Source organism: Delphinus delphis, chromosome 10, assembly GCF_949987515.2.
Source record: "Delphinus delphis chromosome 10, mDelDel1.2, whole genome shotgun sequence".
NCBI classification, from domain to species: Eukaryota; Metazoa; Chordata; class Mammalia; order Artiodactyla; family Delphinidae; genus Delphinus; species Delphinus delphis.
This window is the reverse complement of record NC_082692.2, coordinates 52,202,485-52,219,782: the sequence shown is the minus strand read 5'-3', so window position 1 is coordinate 52,219,782 and position 17,298 is coordinate 52,202,485. Positions and strand designations below refer to the sequence as shown.

The following is a 17,298-nucleotide window of genomic DNA, read 5'->3' as shown; positions in this document are numbered from 1 at the left end:
TCTCACCACCTAGTAGCTAATCTACTAAGTAATATAATTTTCTCCTAAGCGTTTGCCATCTGCTTTTGAGGGCAGTGCTTTTTCTTTTACCTCTGAATCCCCTGCAACTAGCACAAGAATGTTTGTTGGAAAAAACGTGAATGAACTACCTGCAATGCTACCTGCAATATATAAATGTCTTAACTATACTCTTCTCACTTTTTGCAACTTAATAGGTGAAAAAATAAGCAATGATGGTTTTCTTTCCATTTTAATTTGCAGTCCCATTATTGAAATCATTCTTAAAAGTAATGCTGAACCAATCAATCCTACTTCCAATATATGAAAAAATCATGGTCAAAATATTCCAAATTTGTTGAAAGATAAATTTATAGACTTAAGAAAGATAACCCCAAGGAAGAGTAAAAACAAAGAAAATCACACTTAGACTCATCATAGTCTAACTGCTGAAAAACAAAGACAATCTATGTTGACAGAAAAATGGCACCTACAATACAATGGCTGTGATCAGACAGTGGAGGCCAGAAGATAATGCAGTGACATCCTGAAAGAGCTGACTAAAAAGAAAACAAAAACAAAACCTAAAATACTGTATTCAGTGAAAACATCCTGCAAGAATGAAGATGAAATAAAGACAATTCTAGATTTAAAAAAGAAAAAACAAACAAAAAAACACAAAACCTTAGAAAAACAAAGACCTGTACTATTAGAAATGCAGAAGGGAGATCTTCAGACTGAAGGGAAATGCTTGCTATCTTATATGAAAACTAGAATCATCAGGAAATGGTACTCATGTGGCTAAACATAAAAGACTACTCTGTTCCTTTTAACATATATATGACTGTTCAAAGCAAAAATAATGGGGCTTATAATCTACACAGACAAAAATATAACTTAACCAAACTGACACAGATGAAATAGAAAATCTGAAGAGCACTCATCGATTGAAGAACTTGAATTCATTATCGATACTTTCCCGCAAAGAAAACCTATGCCAGATGGTTTCACTGATGAATTCTATCAAACGTTTGAGGAAGGAGCAATACCTATCTTATATAAACTCTTTCAGAAAACAGAGGAAGCACTTCCCAACTCACTCATATGTTCAGCATAACTCTGAAACTAAAACCTAACCAAGACACCTTAAGAAAGAAAAGCATGGACCACCCTTACTTGTGAACATGGAAGCAAATATTCCTCACAAAATATTAACAGATCCAATCTAACAATTTATAAAAAAGGTAATAAATCCTGACTAGTATGGTTTAGTCACAAGATTGAAAGGTTGGTTTAATATTTGACATTTAATCATCATAATTCATAACATTAACAAAATAAAGGAGATAAACAATGTGCTTACTTAGTAGATACAATGCTAATTTTGTTTAGATACTCACTTTAAGTTTTCTAATTCCTGTTTTCTCAATGGGGAAGAAGGTGGAGCTGGAATGCATTTATCTCCATCGTGGCTTTTACTGCTAAAATAAAGATAGACTGCTAATTATGAAGCACATGAATAAACAATTAAATGTAAAATTTTGTTTCCCTATACCCACTCCCATGCAACTTTTTATGAAAAAAGTGTAAAAGAACCAAAACATTGAAAAATGCGTAGTAACTTGGTATCACTAACATGTTAAAGCTACACTGCATATTGAGTTTCTTTTTCCCAGTACATGATACCGCTTTAAAAAGTCTCTAACAGGGCTTCCCTGGTAGCGCAGTGGTTGAGAGTCCGCCTGCCGATGCAGGGGACACGGGTTTGTGCCCCAGTCCGGGAAGATCCCACATGCTGCGGAGCGGCTGGGCCCATGAGCCATGGCCGTTGAGCCTGCGCGTCCGGAGCCTGCACTTCTGGAGCCTGTGCTCCGCAACGGGAGAGGCCACAACAGTGAGAGGCCCGCGTACCACAAAAAAAAAAAAAAAAGTCTCTTAACAGAACAAATATCTCTACTATACAAAGGAAACCACTCCAGTATTTTCACACATTTCTCATTCTTCTGTCTTTTACTAAGTATAGTAAAGCATAACCCCTTAATGGAGGAAAAACCATTCCACAATTTTGCTTCAAATTTTCTATAATAAACATGTTTTTCTACTATAATCAAGAAAAAATGCTGAGATGGAAGACTTGAGTTTAAAGGTGCCATGTGAAAAAAGAACTCTCTACATATAATGGTGTTTGTTTTATTACTAGATAAACTCTCCCTATTTCTATAGATTGGCATAATATTTAATTGATAGTAGGAAACCAGAAATGTATAGAAATGTTCTGGAGGTCAGTGGTTTACAGTATGTTAAGAGAAAAGGCAGAAGATAGTAAGAAAAGAGAAGTTTTAGGGACTTAAGTATTTATTTTAATAAAAGTTAAAGAAAAAAAAGCCATTTCTGACAGCAACCGGATTTCTTGCAGTGATTCCTCCTGGCAGTGAAAAGCTGTGACTTTCAACTTGTCTCGTTTAAGGTTCTTTCCTCACTTAGGCTTCACCTTATTTCTCTCTTCCAGAAATACTTAAACATTCATACTTTCCTTTCTTATTACTCAAAACAGAGAACTTTGGAAATTCAGGCTGCAGATTTCAGGAATTCACCTACAAGACAGAGGCTGACTAATGAAGTCCTAAAGATTTCACCAAGGGAGGTCAAAGGGGTCAGAATACCTGCAAGTGTCACTGCTTTCGCTGCTCTCTGTGTTGCCACCTAATTGATTACTATTTTTAGACCCATTTTCCTGCTTTGGATCTTGCTGTTCTTCAGGTAACAGCAACAAGGCATTTCTGAGACAAATGGCTGCAAACTCCATACTGGCTACAGGAATGGCTGAAGACTGTCCATCACTAAAAGAACAAAACCAAGTTAGCTAAGAAAACAAAAACAATAAATAAAACTTTTCTATTATCAGGAATAAAACCAATATAACTGTAAATAAAAACTTTGCCATCTAAGAGGTAGAAATTTGAATATAAGCAGTTATAAGAGAATGCTAAAGAACCCAAATCCTAAATATTATACGGGCATACCTTGGAGATATCACAGGTTTGGTTCCAGACCACCACAATAAAGCAAAGATTGCAATAAAACAATAAAGCAAAGATTGCAATAAAACACTACCCTGTGGTCTATTAAGTCTGCAATAGCATTATGTCTAAAAAAACAATGTACATACCTTAAAAAATACTTGTTAAAAAAAATGCTAACCATCATGAGCCTTCAGCGAGTCATAATATTTTTTTTTTTGCAATAGTACCATTGATGACCACTGATCACAGATTACCATAACAAATAATTATGAAAATGTTTGAAATATTCCAAGAATTACCAGAATGTGACACAGAGACACAAAGTGAGCAGTTGTTGTTGGAAAAATGGCACCAACAGACTTGCTCTATGCAGGGTTGCCACAAACCTTCAGTTTGTAAAACACAAAAAAAGCAACATCTGCAAAGCTCAATATAGCAAAGTGCAGTAAAAGGAGGTATGTCTGTATATAAGATATAAAAAGTATAAATAATAGATTGCAAGTATATACATTAGACACCACATTGTGTCTATAGGAATGGGACTGAGGCTAGGAGACAACCTGAAGGATATCTGCAACATCAACGTTAAACTAACAAAGGAGTTATAGACAAGGAAAATTGTAGTGAAGGCCAGGACAGGTACAGTCAGAACTGGAAAGAAGGGAAGAAAGTAGATTTTTCACATTTGAGCCTTGTTTTGGTTGATGTTTGCTTTTGGAAATACCTTATTTACACATTTTGAAAAAGCAGCGTTATAACTTTGTTGAGATTTTATATAACTTCCTATTGGTTTTATATATCAAACTAAGTCAGCTTTATTAGGGGGAAAAAAGTGAAAAGTAGTAACAATTTTGAAACTGTAGGAAAGTGATGCTTTAACTTGTCTTTTGAACGAAATCTGCATTATTGTTGAAATAAATTAAGAGCAAAATATTGTGTGCCAGATACTTTTTTAAAACTTTGGGAAAACTTTTTAATGGTAGTGAACAATTTTATTTTTGGGAAAAGAAGAAAAGGAGCAAGTTTCTTACAAAGCCTACTCCTTTAGAAATAAGAGCAACGCCAAATTGGAATCTATGTAAAAGATAAAGATGTTCATATTTAAAAGTTGTTCAATTGAAAAGTAGTTCTACAAGTGACAGCTTTATAATACTTTTGTTTATATATGTGTTAGTACTTTTTTATCCTGATATTAAGAATTAGCTTTAGGGACTATGAGAAAATAAAAATAACTAAATGAAAAGTATCAATGATAAACGATATAAAAAGGAAACATCAAGATGCCCTCTTCTGGACATTCTGAATAATGGCACTGAATAGACCAGCGTTTCTTAGGGCGTCAACAATTTCAGCACCCGTGGATGTAATAAACCAAAATCATATGTCAAATAACATTCACCACATACCTACGTATAGGAGTCTATTTCTTGAAGTAGCAATAAAATCTAATTACAAAGTGGCTCCTCCTATGAAGTAATTCCTAAGCATATTTTTTATACATAACATTACAATGAAATATTATTATACACTTTCTCTTAGCAAAATACTTACTTATATACAGTATTTTGTATGGACTGTGATGCCAGAACTATTTTACGATGATAGCCTTGACCAACAATAGACTGTACAATTCCTTTTTTACTTGGAAGACCTTTAGTTTCTTGTTCAGAAGTCTACAAAATACAAATAATTTCCAATTAATTTAATGGAATTGTAAGATGGGGTATGAAAAATAATCCAGTACCTTTTACAATTACTCTAAGAAAATTCTTAAGATCCTTAAGATTCTTAAGATCAATGTGGAGTTTTGGGTGATACAGGAAATGTCTGGTAGTGAAGAGATGAGTACATGAGTCTGAAAATCTGCAATATACACTACACTTTATTAGTATAAGGTCTGAGGTAATTCTGAGGAAAAAAGGAATTCAAGAATGACTCAAGGGCTTCCCTGGTGGCACAGTGGTTGGGAGTCCGCCTGTCGATGCAGGGGACGCGGGTTCGTGCCCCGGTCCAGGAGGATCCCGCATGCTGCGGAGCAGCTGGGCCCGTGAGCCATGGCTGCTGGGCCTGCCCGTCCGGAGCCTGTGCTCTGCGATGGGAGAGGCCACAGCAGTGAGGGGCCCGTGTACAGCAAAAAAAAAAAAAAAAAAAGAGTGACTCAAGTGGGACTCTGTGCTCCCACTGCAGGGGGTGCGGGTTTGATCCCCTGTCAGGGAACTAAGATCCCACATGCCACAAGGTGCGTCCAAAAAAAAAAGAATGACTCAACTAACAAGGTCCTACTATATAGCACAGCACAGAGAACTACATTCAGTATCCTATGATAAACCATAATGGAAAAGAATATATATAAAAAAAGAATGTATTAAAGAAAAAAAAGAATGACTCAAGCATTTATTTAGAATCATTTATTTGGACCATTCTGTGCCCCAGGCACCATGCTGCATGTGATGGGCACGTCGATGTCAGAGTAAGGAAAATAAAAGCCACAAAAACACAGTGAACAAGAGAAGGGAAGCAGCTACACTTCCTAAAACACAGATCTTTTCCTTCTTAATTGAAAGTTTTAATTATAAGTGTCAACAACATATACATACTAACAAGCTATATATGTCAAAATTTACGTGGGCACAATTCTTACCTTCTAGAAAATTAAAATTCTAAAGCCCTGTAACATTAAACTGAAAATAGTAAAAGCTACTTATACATATAGTTTTTTTTTTTTTTTTTTTGATATTTCACTACAGTATATCATCTCACTACAGGAGCCTGGTGATGCCAATTTCCTTTATCTTCCCCCTTCACTCTAAGTCTCTGATTTACCTGCATTTTGTAAAGTCCTGCAGATTCTCATACACAGGAACAAAATGGAGCCAATTCATAGGAACTTGCAGAGATAAACTCTGCCCTGCAAAAAGTCCATCTCTAAATACAAATGTTTCTGTACTACTTATTACTTCTTGCTCCGTAACCGAACTTTCTTATAGTTGTACTTCCATATATGTATGACTTTAAGCAAAACAAGGATTCACTTGTAGATTCATTTTAGAAAGAAAGTATTACGTAACACAAAAAAATACAATAAAACTGACTGGAACTATTTTGTCTTGAGGAGGTGGCTAAGGAACATTAGTGAAAAATAAGAAAGAGTGGATATTCTGAACCATGATTGGAAGGCCTTCTCTTCTGACCTTTTTTCCTGGTGGGGTGATAAATTTGTGATGGTTTGTCCATACTCTCTTCCCTGATCCTTAAGGCTGTAGAAGCTGATCAGATGGCTAGATCTGGATGGAACTAAAATTCCACAATAATATACCATAGCTTCAATAATAGATCAGTAGCCAAAAAAGTGTGCCAGAACAGTCTTTATTTATTTATCTATCTATCTATTTATTTATTTATTGTTGCGTTGGGTCTTCGTTGAGGCGCGTGGGCTTCTCGTTGTCGTGGCTTCTCTTGTTTCAGAGCACGGGCTCTAGGCGCGCAGGCTTCAGTAGTTGTGGCATGTGGGCTCTACAGCTCAGGCTCAGTAGTTGTGGCACATAGGCTTAGTTGCTCCGCGGCATGTGGGATCTTCCAGGGCCAGGGCTCGAACCCGTGTCCCTTGTATTGGCAGGCAGATTCTTAACCACTGCGCCACCAGGGAAGCCCCCAGAACAGTCTTAATGTAAAATAATGATATGTAATTAAAGTATTTGCAATTTTATAGTGTCTTGGCAGTAGGAACTGCACTCAAGAAATACGAGTTTCAGAACTCAGAAAAATAAACGGCAGTTTCAGAAAAGTAAATGGTTCATAGTGATTTTTTAAGTAGCCTTCTCTCTTTTTTTTAGAAAGAAGGAAATTCTACCATTTTGAATGAATGAATGAATGAATTTGGCTGCATCGGGTCTTAGCTGTGGCACGTGGGATTTCTGCTGCGGCGTAGTTGCGGCACGTGGGCTTAGTTGCCCTGCATGTGAGATCTTAGTTCCCCGACCAGGAACTGAACCTGTGTTCCCTGCATTGGAAGGTGGATTCTTAACCACTGGACCACCAGGGAAGTCCTAAGTAGCCTTGCGTTGGGTCTTCGTTGCTGCGTGTAGGCTTCCTCTAGTTGCGGCGAGCAGGGGTTACTCTTCATTGCAGTATGCGAGCTTCTCATTGTGGTGGCTTCTCTTGTTGTGGAGCACGGGCCCTAGGCATGTGGGCTTCAGTAGCTGTGGTGTGCGGACTCAGTAGCTGTGGCTCGCGGGCTCGAGAGCACAGGCTTAGTAGTTGTGGCACACGGGCTTAAATGCTCTGCGGCACGTGGGATCTTCCCCGACCAGGGATTGAACCCGTGGTCCCCTGCATTGGTAGATGGATTCTTCACCACTGCGCCACCAGGGAAGTCCCTGAGTCTATGTTTTTTATCTAGCAAATCTTTTCTTATATATCATACACTGCCCAGGTAAACATAAACTCTGCATCTGCCAGGAGAGGTCTGAAACAACATGCATCAGATAATGAGGACAAAATGACCTCTTTGGCATCACCAATTTAATAATTAAATTGGTTCTGTTTATTAAAAAATGAATTTATTTTGGAAGGTACAAAGTGCTCTGTTCAGCATCCCTTTTGTCCTGAGTAAATAAATGTTATGAAATTTTATTTGGAGTTCATAATTTCTCCTGTTGGGATTTTCCTCAAGTGTATTTTGGGGTGGTTTTTACTGTCTTTTCGGTCACCTCAGGTTTTATTTTACTTTATTTTTCTGTCCTTTTTTTGGTTTTGGCCGTGCTGTGCGCAGCTTGCAGGATCTTAGTTTCCCAACCAGGGACTGAAAGTGGGCCCTTGGTAGTGAAAGCACTGGACAGCCAGGGAGTTCCCCACCTCAGGTTTTAGAAAGAGGAGAAGCACAAAGATAAACATAATTGTTTATAGCAAATTTCCTATTAGTAGCACAGACTGTGAGTGTTCTGGTATCCACCAAGCTATGGCAACCAAGTCATCTTTACCATTGTTTAAAAGTTACAAATTTAGGGCTTCCCTGGTGGCGCAGTGGTTGAGAGTCCGCCTGCCGATGCAGGGGACACGGGTTCGTGCCCCGGTCTGGGAAGATCCCACATGCCGCGGAGCGGCTGGGCCCGTAAGCCATGGCCACTGAGCTTGCGCATCTGGAGCCTGTGCTCCACAACAGGAGAAGCCACAACAGTGAGAGGCCCGCGCACCGCAAAAAAAAAAAAAAAAAGTTACAAATTTAGAACTTTCCAGAAAAAATGGGAGGAAAAAACCGTCAGAATGAAATCCATAGAAGAAAGACAATCCTAAAAGTACTATTTCTAAAAATAAGTAATTTTAAAAGAAAATGTTAAACCTTACTAAGGCCTCCAACACTGATTAAATTCATCACATTAAAGAGAATAAGCAATTTCTACAGATTCTTTTGTTTTAAAAAAGTGTAAATTCTGCCTTGAGTTGTTTATCAGCTAATTTAAGAATTATCTAATAAGAATGTTGTCCCTTAAAAGAGACAATGAAATAAACCATTAAAGCCTCAAAGACAACATTCATCTCTTCCCCCAGTGGCATACTCAAATCATAAGCTACTTTAAGTATCAAGTGTGAAAACTGCCAGGCAAACACACCTCTTTAATCCCTTTAGTTCCTGTAGTTGCTTTTCAGGAAGCGTTATCACCTATGGCAAGCATGCCAAGCAAAACCTCAGGATGCCATACCCCCCACCTCCACAGACCTGATGAGCCTGAGCACAGCAACGGCGGGGGGTAGGGGGTGGCTAGGAAATGGGGTGTCTGGTGATTCTGATACAACCTGTCTTTCCCCTACCTCCCACTGACCCCTCCCCACTTGAGATTCAAAAGGCTTTCACCAACTGCCGTTTGGAGATAATCTAGGCATGGACACTAGTGTAAACTGGCCTATTTCTCACGGCCACCGTGGATGAACACGTGTCAGAGAGAAACAGCCTGGTAATCCACTAACTCGACAACATTTACTGAATCAAAAGTAAACCCTGCAGGCACTGGAGGAAGCACAGCATAATGCGGTTCTTTCCACACTCACTGTGTTATCAGCAGCCCTCCTTTAATCACTGGGCGCACACACCACTCTCACGCCAGCTGATGGCGTGGCCCCTGCCCCAGCAGCTCGCAGACCACTGTTTCAACAGATATGACCTTCTTAATGGCTTCAACTTTTCAACATGACTGCTGACACATGTTGCCGTGCTCACCAAGAGTCAGAAAGTGAACACATGACTTCATGAAACTAAATTTTGTCCAATTGATAAAGAACAGAAGACTATCTTTACAAATTTCCTGAGAGTTAAAAAGGGGAGGAGGTCTTTATGTTACCAAGTATTTATTGCTCTCTATGCAACAAGTGGGGGTGGGGTGGGGGTTCAAAAAGACAGAGACTCACCCCCTTATTGGCAGCAATGCAGCACTCAGCCAGCCTCAGCCAGAGGCGGGGGTTTGCATGGTAAACCTGAACAGCTTCAATCAGACACTCAAATGCAGCAAGAGGCCTTCCAATGTGAAGCAGCTGAATCCCACAGTTATACAGCAACTCATACCTCTTGTTGGTTAGTAATGTACACATGGGTCTTCCTGAAAATTTTTTGCCTGATGATAAAAAGCAGATGAGAATCATCAGATTTTAAATAACAGCTCCACTGAAAACATTTATTCCACTAAGTACTCAACTACTGCCTTTTTGACACCAATGACCCCAATCCCCAATCTGAAGTTGTAAACAGCTCTCACCACAGTGATGATCTCCATCCCCAACCCCACAAATATCCTCCAGAGGCATCTCAGTTGTCTGTGCTTGTGGGGCCAGAGATGTGTCTTTTCATTACCAGCTCCTCAGGCAACAATGTTCCAGGAAGGCAAAGACCCACTCTCACTCCACTGAACCTTACACTACCTTTGCACACTTTTAGAGCCTGCAAGAAGATTCCACTCCTTTTCACTTTCAGTTCAGTTAGCCATGTTATCATTATGTGTTTTCTTAACCAGAAACATTCAGTTAATCTTAGGTGTTAGGGAACTTTACCATGGAAATAAAAAATTAATGTACTATATACCTACAGTGACTATTGTTCACTCACTTATTCTTTTTTTTTTTTAAATTAATTATTTATTTTTGGCTGCGTTGGGTCTTGGTTGCTGCACACGGGCTTTCCCTAGTTGCGGCGAGCAGGAGCTACTCTTCGTTGCGGCGCGCGGGCTTCTCACTGCGGTGGCTTCTCTTGTTAAGGAGCACAGGCTCTAGGTGCACAGACTCAGTTGTTGTGGCTCGTAGGCTCAGTAGTTGTGGCTCGCGGGCTCTAGAGTGCAGGCTCAGTAGTTGTGGTGCACGGGCTTAGTTGATCCGCCGCATGTGGGATCTTCTCGGACCAGGGATTGAACCCGTGTCCCCTGCATTGGCAGGCAGATTCTTAACCACTGTACCACCAGGGAAGTCCCACTCACTTATTCTAACTTTTGCAGGCCATAATAAAATGAGACTAGGGAATTCCCTGGCAGTCCAGTGGTTAGGACCTGGCACTTTCACTGTCAGGGCCCAGGTTTGATCCCTGGTTGGGGAACTAAGATCCCACAAGCCGAGTGGCGTGGCCACAAAAAAAAAAAAAAAAGAAAGAAAAAAAGAGACTGTGATTTTTGGGATACATTTTCCATCAATTAAATAGTCTTTAAAATATTTTAAAAAGCGGGACTTCCCTGGTGGTCCAGTGGTTAAGACTCCATGCTCCCAATGCAGGGGGCCTGGGTTCGATCCCTGGGCAGGGAACTAGGTCCTGCATGCTGCAACTGAGAGCCCACACGAGGCAGCAAAGATCCCGTGTGCTGCAACTAAGACCAGGTGCAGCCAAATAAATAAATACATAAATATTTTAAAAAATAATTTTTTAAAAATTAAAAAATTTTTAAATATTTTAAAAAGCTAAATAATTGCCTGATTTTAAGCATTTCAGATCAAGGATCCACATCCTATGAATATTAAAGGAATAAACTCTAGGAATTTGCTTAAAGATTGTCAGGTGCTGTCAACAGTATCACATTTGAAACTCTGAAAGGAAGCTAGAATAAAACTAGTTTGGCACAGTCAAGAAATCTTAGCAAAATATTTTGCTTTATAGCATTACCATATGGGATTACTGACTTTCAAATCCATGAAAAAATGAATGTAGCTTAAACTTCTTTAATTATTACTCAAAGGAGCAACATCTACTAAAAATCCCGAGTCAAACTTTTGGGCAGGATCGGTGTTAAGTGTATGTAAGAACACATGGCATGCATTTTATAACCAGATGCTTGCTCTTTAAAATCATATTTTCCTCAAGTAGTAAAATATAAACTGTCCCCCTTTAATGGGCTTACCTGGATCAGTGCTACCTGCACTGAGCTGTGCACAGACGTTGTCATTCTCCTGCAGAGCCTTTTTAAAGTAGAAAATTCCCAAATTGTGCTTGCTCATGGCAAAATGGATACAACCAAGATTATTCCAGAACATGCACCTCAAGCATTCACCTGAGAAAAACATACATAAGTTTATCCACAAATTTTACTGCTGCTACATATCATACAAAAATCAGGCTTAGCAAGCAAGAGTTAATTATATATGCAATTCTACTCAGTCCTTACAGAACAGTTTACAAGGCATTTGAAATTTAGGAAACATGAAAATTTTGTAAATTCCTTTTCTCTTAAAATCTCTTATTAAAGGTGATAAATCAATCCTGCATATTGATTTTGTTAGCCTGTTTAGTTTTTTCTTCTGATTTAACTTTTAATAATCATAGGCAAATAATACAAAAATGCAAAGGACAAGAAGTATTTATTAGTAACATATGTATGCACTGCATCCGCACAACAAAATATTATGTACAAACTGGAAGAAATGCAGCAAGCTACAGAAACAGTCAAAATATGTTAAATGAAGAATAGCAAGAGTATATAAACAGAACATGGAAAATCCTGCTTTGCTTTGTTCAACTCTTAAGTCTCCACTCTTCTTTCCATTCACACTCCTTTAAGTATGACTATGGCTGAGCATCTATCTTCCCATGTGTGTTGGGCATTTGTATTTCTTATCCTGTACACTTGGCTCTTCCTGCTCTTTACCCATTTAAAAAATTTGGTTACAGATGTTTTTCCTATTGGTTACCTGCTAGTGTGTATGTTATAGAAACCTTCTGTCACATCTGTTTCAATTATTTCCCTCCACTGCCAGTTTGTCATCTGTCTTGTGACTTGGTTCAGAGTGTGTGTGTATGCTTATGTTTTCAATCATAAAAAGTTTTACATTTTTATGTGGTCAAATTTGGTAATCTTTTCTAAATTGTATGGTTCTTAGATTTTGGATAATGTTTAATCGAGGCTTCCCCACCACAAAAACAAAATATTCATCCAAGTTTTCTTTTGCTGTTTTTATGATTTTATTTTTACATTATAATCCTGCATCTCTCTAGATTTTATTTTGGTATAATGAAAGCAATCCAGGTTTTTATAAAATGTTTTTTTTTGTTTTTTTTTGGTATGCAGGCCTCTCACTGTTGTGGCCTCTCCCGTTGCAGAGCACAGGCTCCAGACACGCAGGCTCAACGGCCATGGCTCACGGGCCCAGCTGCTCTGCAGCATGTGGGATCTTCTCAGACTGGGGCACGAACCCGTGTCCCCTGCATCGGCAGGCGGACTCTCAACCACTGCGCCACCAGGGAAGCCCTCTAAATTGTTTTTTTCTAAATGGTTTCCCAAACATTCCAAAACAATTTACTGATAGTCTGTCTTTTCCTCAATGATGTAAAACACCCAACTAGATTGATAAAATTAATAATCAGAATATTCATTGAATGCTAAAAATTAAAGGTTGGCCTCTGATATGTTTTAAAATTAAACAATGAGAATATTTAAGAAAGAAAAAAAAACTAGGCGGAGGAAAAAAGAGTAAGAAATACATTAATATGTTTTAAAGGAGGTTGCTTCTGGCGAGTGGCATTATGAACAATTTAGGAGAAATTCTATTCCCAAATCTTCTCTAATAAGCCTATTTTATCAGCAGCAAACACTGAATTTTATGTGTGGGAAGCAAATTAAAGATTTTAAAATTAATACTATGAAAAATATCAATACATTAAAGTATATAACTATATATAAAATCTATCCTATTAGATTATCATAACTGTTGACTAGTCGACTACATGTCCTGCTCCATTTTAAAGACTGACAATATCTGAAATTCTGAAATCTGTGTCAAGACAATTCTAAGTAAAATTTCTGCAATGTATATTACCTTTTTAGTCTGAGAGACCGTTCCAGTTTGGGTATTACAGGGTCTCTGAGGAGAAACTATGACAATAAAAACATGAAAAATAAAAATTTAACAGAATCAGAAATGGGTACTCAGAACAAATGGAGTACCCAAGAGAATTATAATGGAAAAAACTGACTTTCTCCATCCTCTATGACTCCACTGAACTGAAGGGGTGAATGCGGGAAGGTTTGAGTATGTTTGCATGTGTGTTCTGTGCATTGGTCTGAATAGAATCTCAAACGAAACAAACACTATATTCATCCTTTGCATTCTGAACTTGGTACAAAATATTTTCAATAGTTTAACCTTGGGACTTCCCTGGTGGTCCAGTGGTTAAAGACTTCGCCTTCTAATGCAGGCGGTGTGGGTTCGATCCCTGGTTGGGGAGCTAAGATCCCACATGCCTCGTGGCCAAAAACCAAAACATAAAACAGAAGCAATACTGTAGCAAATTCAATAGAGACTTTAATTAGATTTCTTTTTTTAAAAAAATAAATTTATTTATTTATGTGTTTTTAAAATTTTTATTTATTTATTTTTGGCTGTGTTGGGTCTTTGTTGCTGTGTGCGGGCTTTCTCTAGTTGCGGCGAGCGAGGGTTACTCTTCATTGTGGTGCGCGGGCTTTTCATTGTGGTGGCTTCTCTTGTTGCAGAGCACAGGCTCTAGGGCACGCGGACTTCAGTAGTTGTGGCACGCGGGCTCTAGAGCACAGGCTCAATATTTGTGGCACACGGGCTTAGCTGCTCTGCGGCATGTGGGATCTTCCCAGACTAGGGCTTGAACCCGTGTCCCCTGAATTGGCAGGCAGATTCCTAACAACTGTGCCACCAGGGAAGTCCCAATAGAGATTTTTAAAATGGGCCCCATTAAAAAAAAAAATCTTAAAAAAAATAGTTTAACCTCATTTCTTGAATAAACTGATTTTCCTTCTTCCCCATAAAACAGCAATGATATGAACTTAAATGACAGCTACAAATTCTACCTTTCATTTTAGTATCATATTATTCACTGCTTTTATGGGAGAGAAGGGAAAAGTAAAAACATTATGATCTCATTTCCTTAAAAGGACTCATTTCACAAAGCAAAAGACCAAGGACCTTATGCCCTGGACAGAATTTCTAAGCTGGTATTAAAACCAAAATGATATAAAGAGCATATGAAGTGAAAGAAAAGTAAAATAAGAAGGGAGGTTTCTTTTAAAATGGAAATGAGTAATAAAATACCAGGAATTTTCTGAAGCAGCAATAATAAAACATTTTCATTTAAAAAATTAGCAAAAATCACTCTGAACAGCAGTCTAGGGAAAAAAACCAAGAAACAAGGCATAAGAGTCAGGAAGAAAATACCCAAACTTCACAATTTTCTTTTACCTGTTTTCATGAATCCTGGATGCTCAGCAATGTTTGAACTATTCAACAGCTTCACAGCTTTTCGATAATTGCCTCTTAAGTACTCAAAATTGCTTTTAAGAAACAGGGAGGGTGCAGACTGTAAAGAAAACATAAGTTTCTTACAGTTTGTACTCAGATGCCTAATGTGAGATCATAATCAGACTGTTGCACTGGCATGTGGTCAAGGGCATACATGAGTCACTTAAGCCACGGTCACAAAAACTATGGTCTCTGAGCTTTCCATTGCTCTCACAATCTAAAACAATGAAACCTGGCAGAGAGCACTTTACAAACTGAATTATTAAAGGTCTACCTAAAAAAAATACATATAACATATATGAGTAAGAATACAGTCTGCAAAATATCCACTGACTGTCTTCATCTATTACACTATTAATTGAAAGCCAATGTAACAGCAGAAACTAAGTCCTTCATTTTAATGGTTATTACAGAGACTGGTGATCTCCCTTATTTTTTAGGATATAAATACACCTCCATTAGAACCCAAAGAAGTACAAATAATCAAATGCTTTTCCAAGTGGGGGAAAAAAGTGTCATTTTATGAATGGAAAAATTCCCTAACAGAATTCCTTATTTTCAAGGGCTAATCTTGCTGTTACAAAAATCATGCTTTAGATCACAGACCACCTTTTGCTTCTCCTAAAACTTCCTCCTGAAGTTTTCCCTGATTTGGGTATGACTAACAATTATTTATTTTCCTGTTTGTCTCTCCCCTCTGATGATGGTATACTTTAAGGAAGGGAATCATGTCTTTTCTCCCAAAAAAGGTTTGATAACGGCTGGCTGGCTACTTATACTTAAGCCTTTCCCTCTTAGCCTCAAGTCTACCCTTCAGGTCTAGGCTACAAGTGTTCTCAAAAATCACCTGAGTAAAACTGACCCAGTGGCCAATCTAGATCCTGCCTGAGATTTCTAGAGTCAATTTTCCTGAACTATTCCTTCTATAAACCGTATCTCTTTATGATTTCACACTTTTAATTAACAGTTTTCCTAAACTTTCCCTCTACTGTCTTTAAAAAAATTACTTATTAGTGGAGGGATGGGGTGGAGGGAAATGAAGGAGTAATTATAACTCAAGTACTCTGGCACTAATCAAACTGAAGGTATTGTCCAGCCAAAGATCATTTGGAAGGGGCAGGTTTGGGCTACAACCAAACTGTTTATCTTTAATAAATGTTTTGAGTATAATCTAAAAAAATCCTAAAGTGTCTAATAACAGTAAATGTTTACGTGAATTGTGATAAACCACTCAAAGAATTCTGGACAGCTATTCAAAATGGTGGTTTTGAAGGCTATATACCAAAGGGAAATGCTTGTTATAATTTTAAGTGAGAAAAGTATGATGTTAAATTATAGACACAGTATGATCACTACTTCACAACTCAGTATAAAGGGTTACAGCTGGCAGTATATATACACTATAATAGACTGTGATAAATTATTTAAAACTGATAATACCTATTGTCCAAATAAGAAAATTTACGACATAAAAGCTGCTAATTGAAAAAAAAAAGAGAAAACTTAAGAAGAAACTTACATTCCCAGCTGTGTTCATGACAGACTTGATTTCCCTTTTGCATGCCTTCAGGGACTTCATTTGGATATACGCTCTTACTTTATACTGTCAAAGGAAAAACGCTAGTATGTAGGAACTGTAGTGGATTTACAGATGCTGAAGCAATTTTACTTTCTAGTCAAGAAAATTAAGCCCAATCTGTTCACAACAGTTACACCAGTTACTTGCAAAAGCGAGTTTAAAATTATCTTAAATAATCTATTTTTATTGTACTCTTGGAATATACTTTTAAAAACTAAAACATGGCAGGATGAAATTTATAACTAAGTTCCAAGCAAAAATCCTATTAATTCTTAACTGCATATGGCTAACTAACAATGAATTTTAAAATTCTACAAACTGATTTTTATCATCCAATACATTCCCAGGCCATTTCTCTCAATTTTCTATAGAGAAGTAAAAGAAATAACATTGCATTATCATCTTGAGCAAAATATATTTAGAAGGATAAACATGCTTCTAAACTGTAATACTTCAAAGCCAAATAAGCATACATGCCTTGAATTATTTACTGCTCTCAATGATCTATCACATTCTTCATCATTCATTAACTACTAGTAAATACATGTCACATATAACTTCTCTTAAAATTTATGCTACCTGATGTATCTTTGACTTCGCAGCTTCTATTAGAGCTCCACTTTCAGCTTTATGATTAGACCCATCTTTGTTGCTGTTATTACCAGTCTGTAGGGTGGTGAAACAAAGTTAACCAAAATTAAATATTTTTAACCATAACTGAAATCACTGATTTCCAAGTGAGCTAATCTGAATCACCTAGAGAACATTTTCAAAATTCTGAATCCCAGGTCCCAGAGATTCAGGTTTAATTGTTTGGAGTGGGTCACAGGTGTAGAGAACAAATTTATGGTTACCAAGCAGGGAAGGGGGGAGGGGTTGGGACGAATTGGGAGACTGGGATTGACATATATACACCACTATATATAAAATAGATAACTAATGAGAACCTACTGTTTAGCACAGGGAACG

General features: G+C 37.8%; 1 protein-coding gene across 3 annotated transcripts in view; it reads right to left on the bottom strand.

The window, feature by feature from the left end:
* CNOT10 (CCR4-NOT transcription complex subunit 10) overlaps positions 1–17,298 on the bottom strand; it is a 63,197-nt gene that overhangs the window by 23,208 nt on the left and 22,691 nt on the right. For all 3 annotated transcript variants that reach the window (XM_060022100.1, XM_060022098.2, XM_060022099.1), the window contains exons 6-13: positions 16,909–16,995; positions 16,270–16,353; positions 14,691–14,808; positions 11,387–11,536; positions 9,423–9,625; positions 4,572–4,693; positions 2,661–2,837; positions 1,398–1,478 (exon numbers count right to left, since the gene is read on the bottom strand). In XM_060022100.1, coding sequence (XP_059878083.1) covers positions 1,398–1,478; positions 2,661–2,837; positions 4,572–4,693; positions 9,423–9,625; positions 11,387–11,536; positions 14,691–14,808; positions 16,270–16,353; positions 16,909–16,995 — 1,022 coding nt within the window. The remainder of the gene's footprint in view (positions 1–1,397; positions 1,479–2,660; positions 2,838–4,571; positions 4,694–9,422; positions 9,626–11,386; positions 11,537–14,690; positions 14,809–16,269; positions 16,354–16,908; positions 16,996–17,298) is intronic.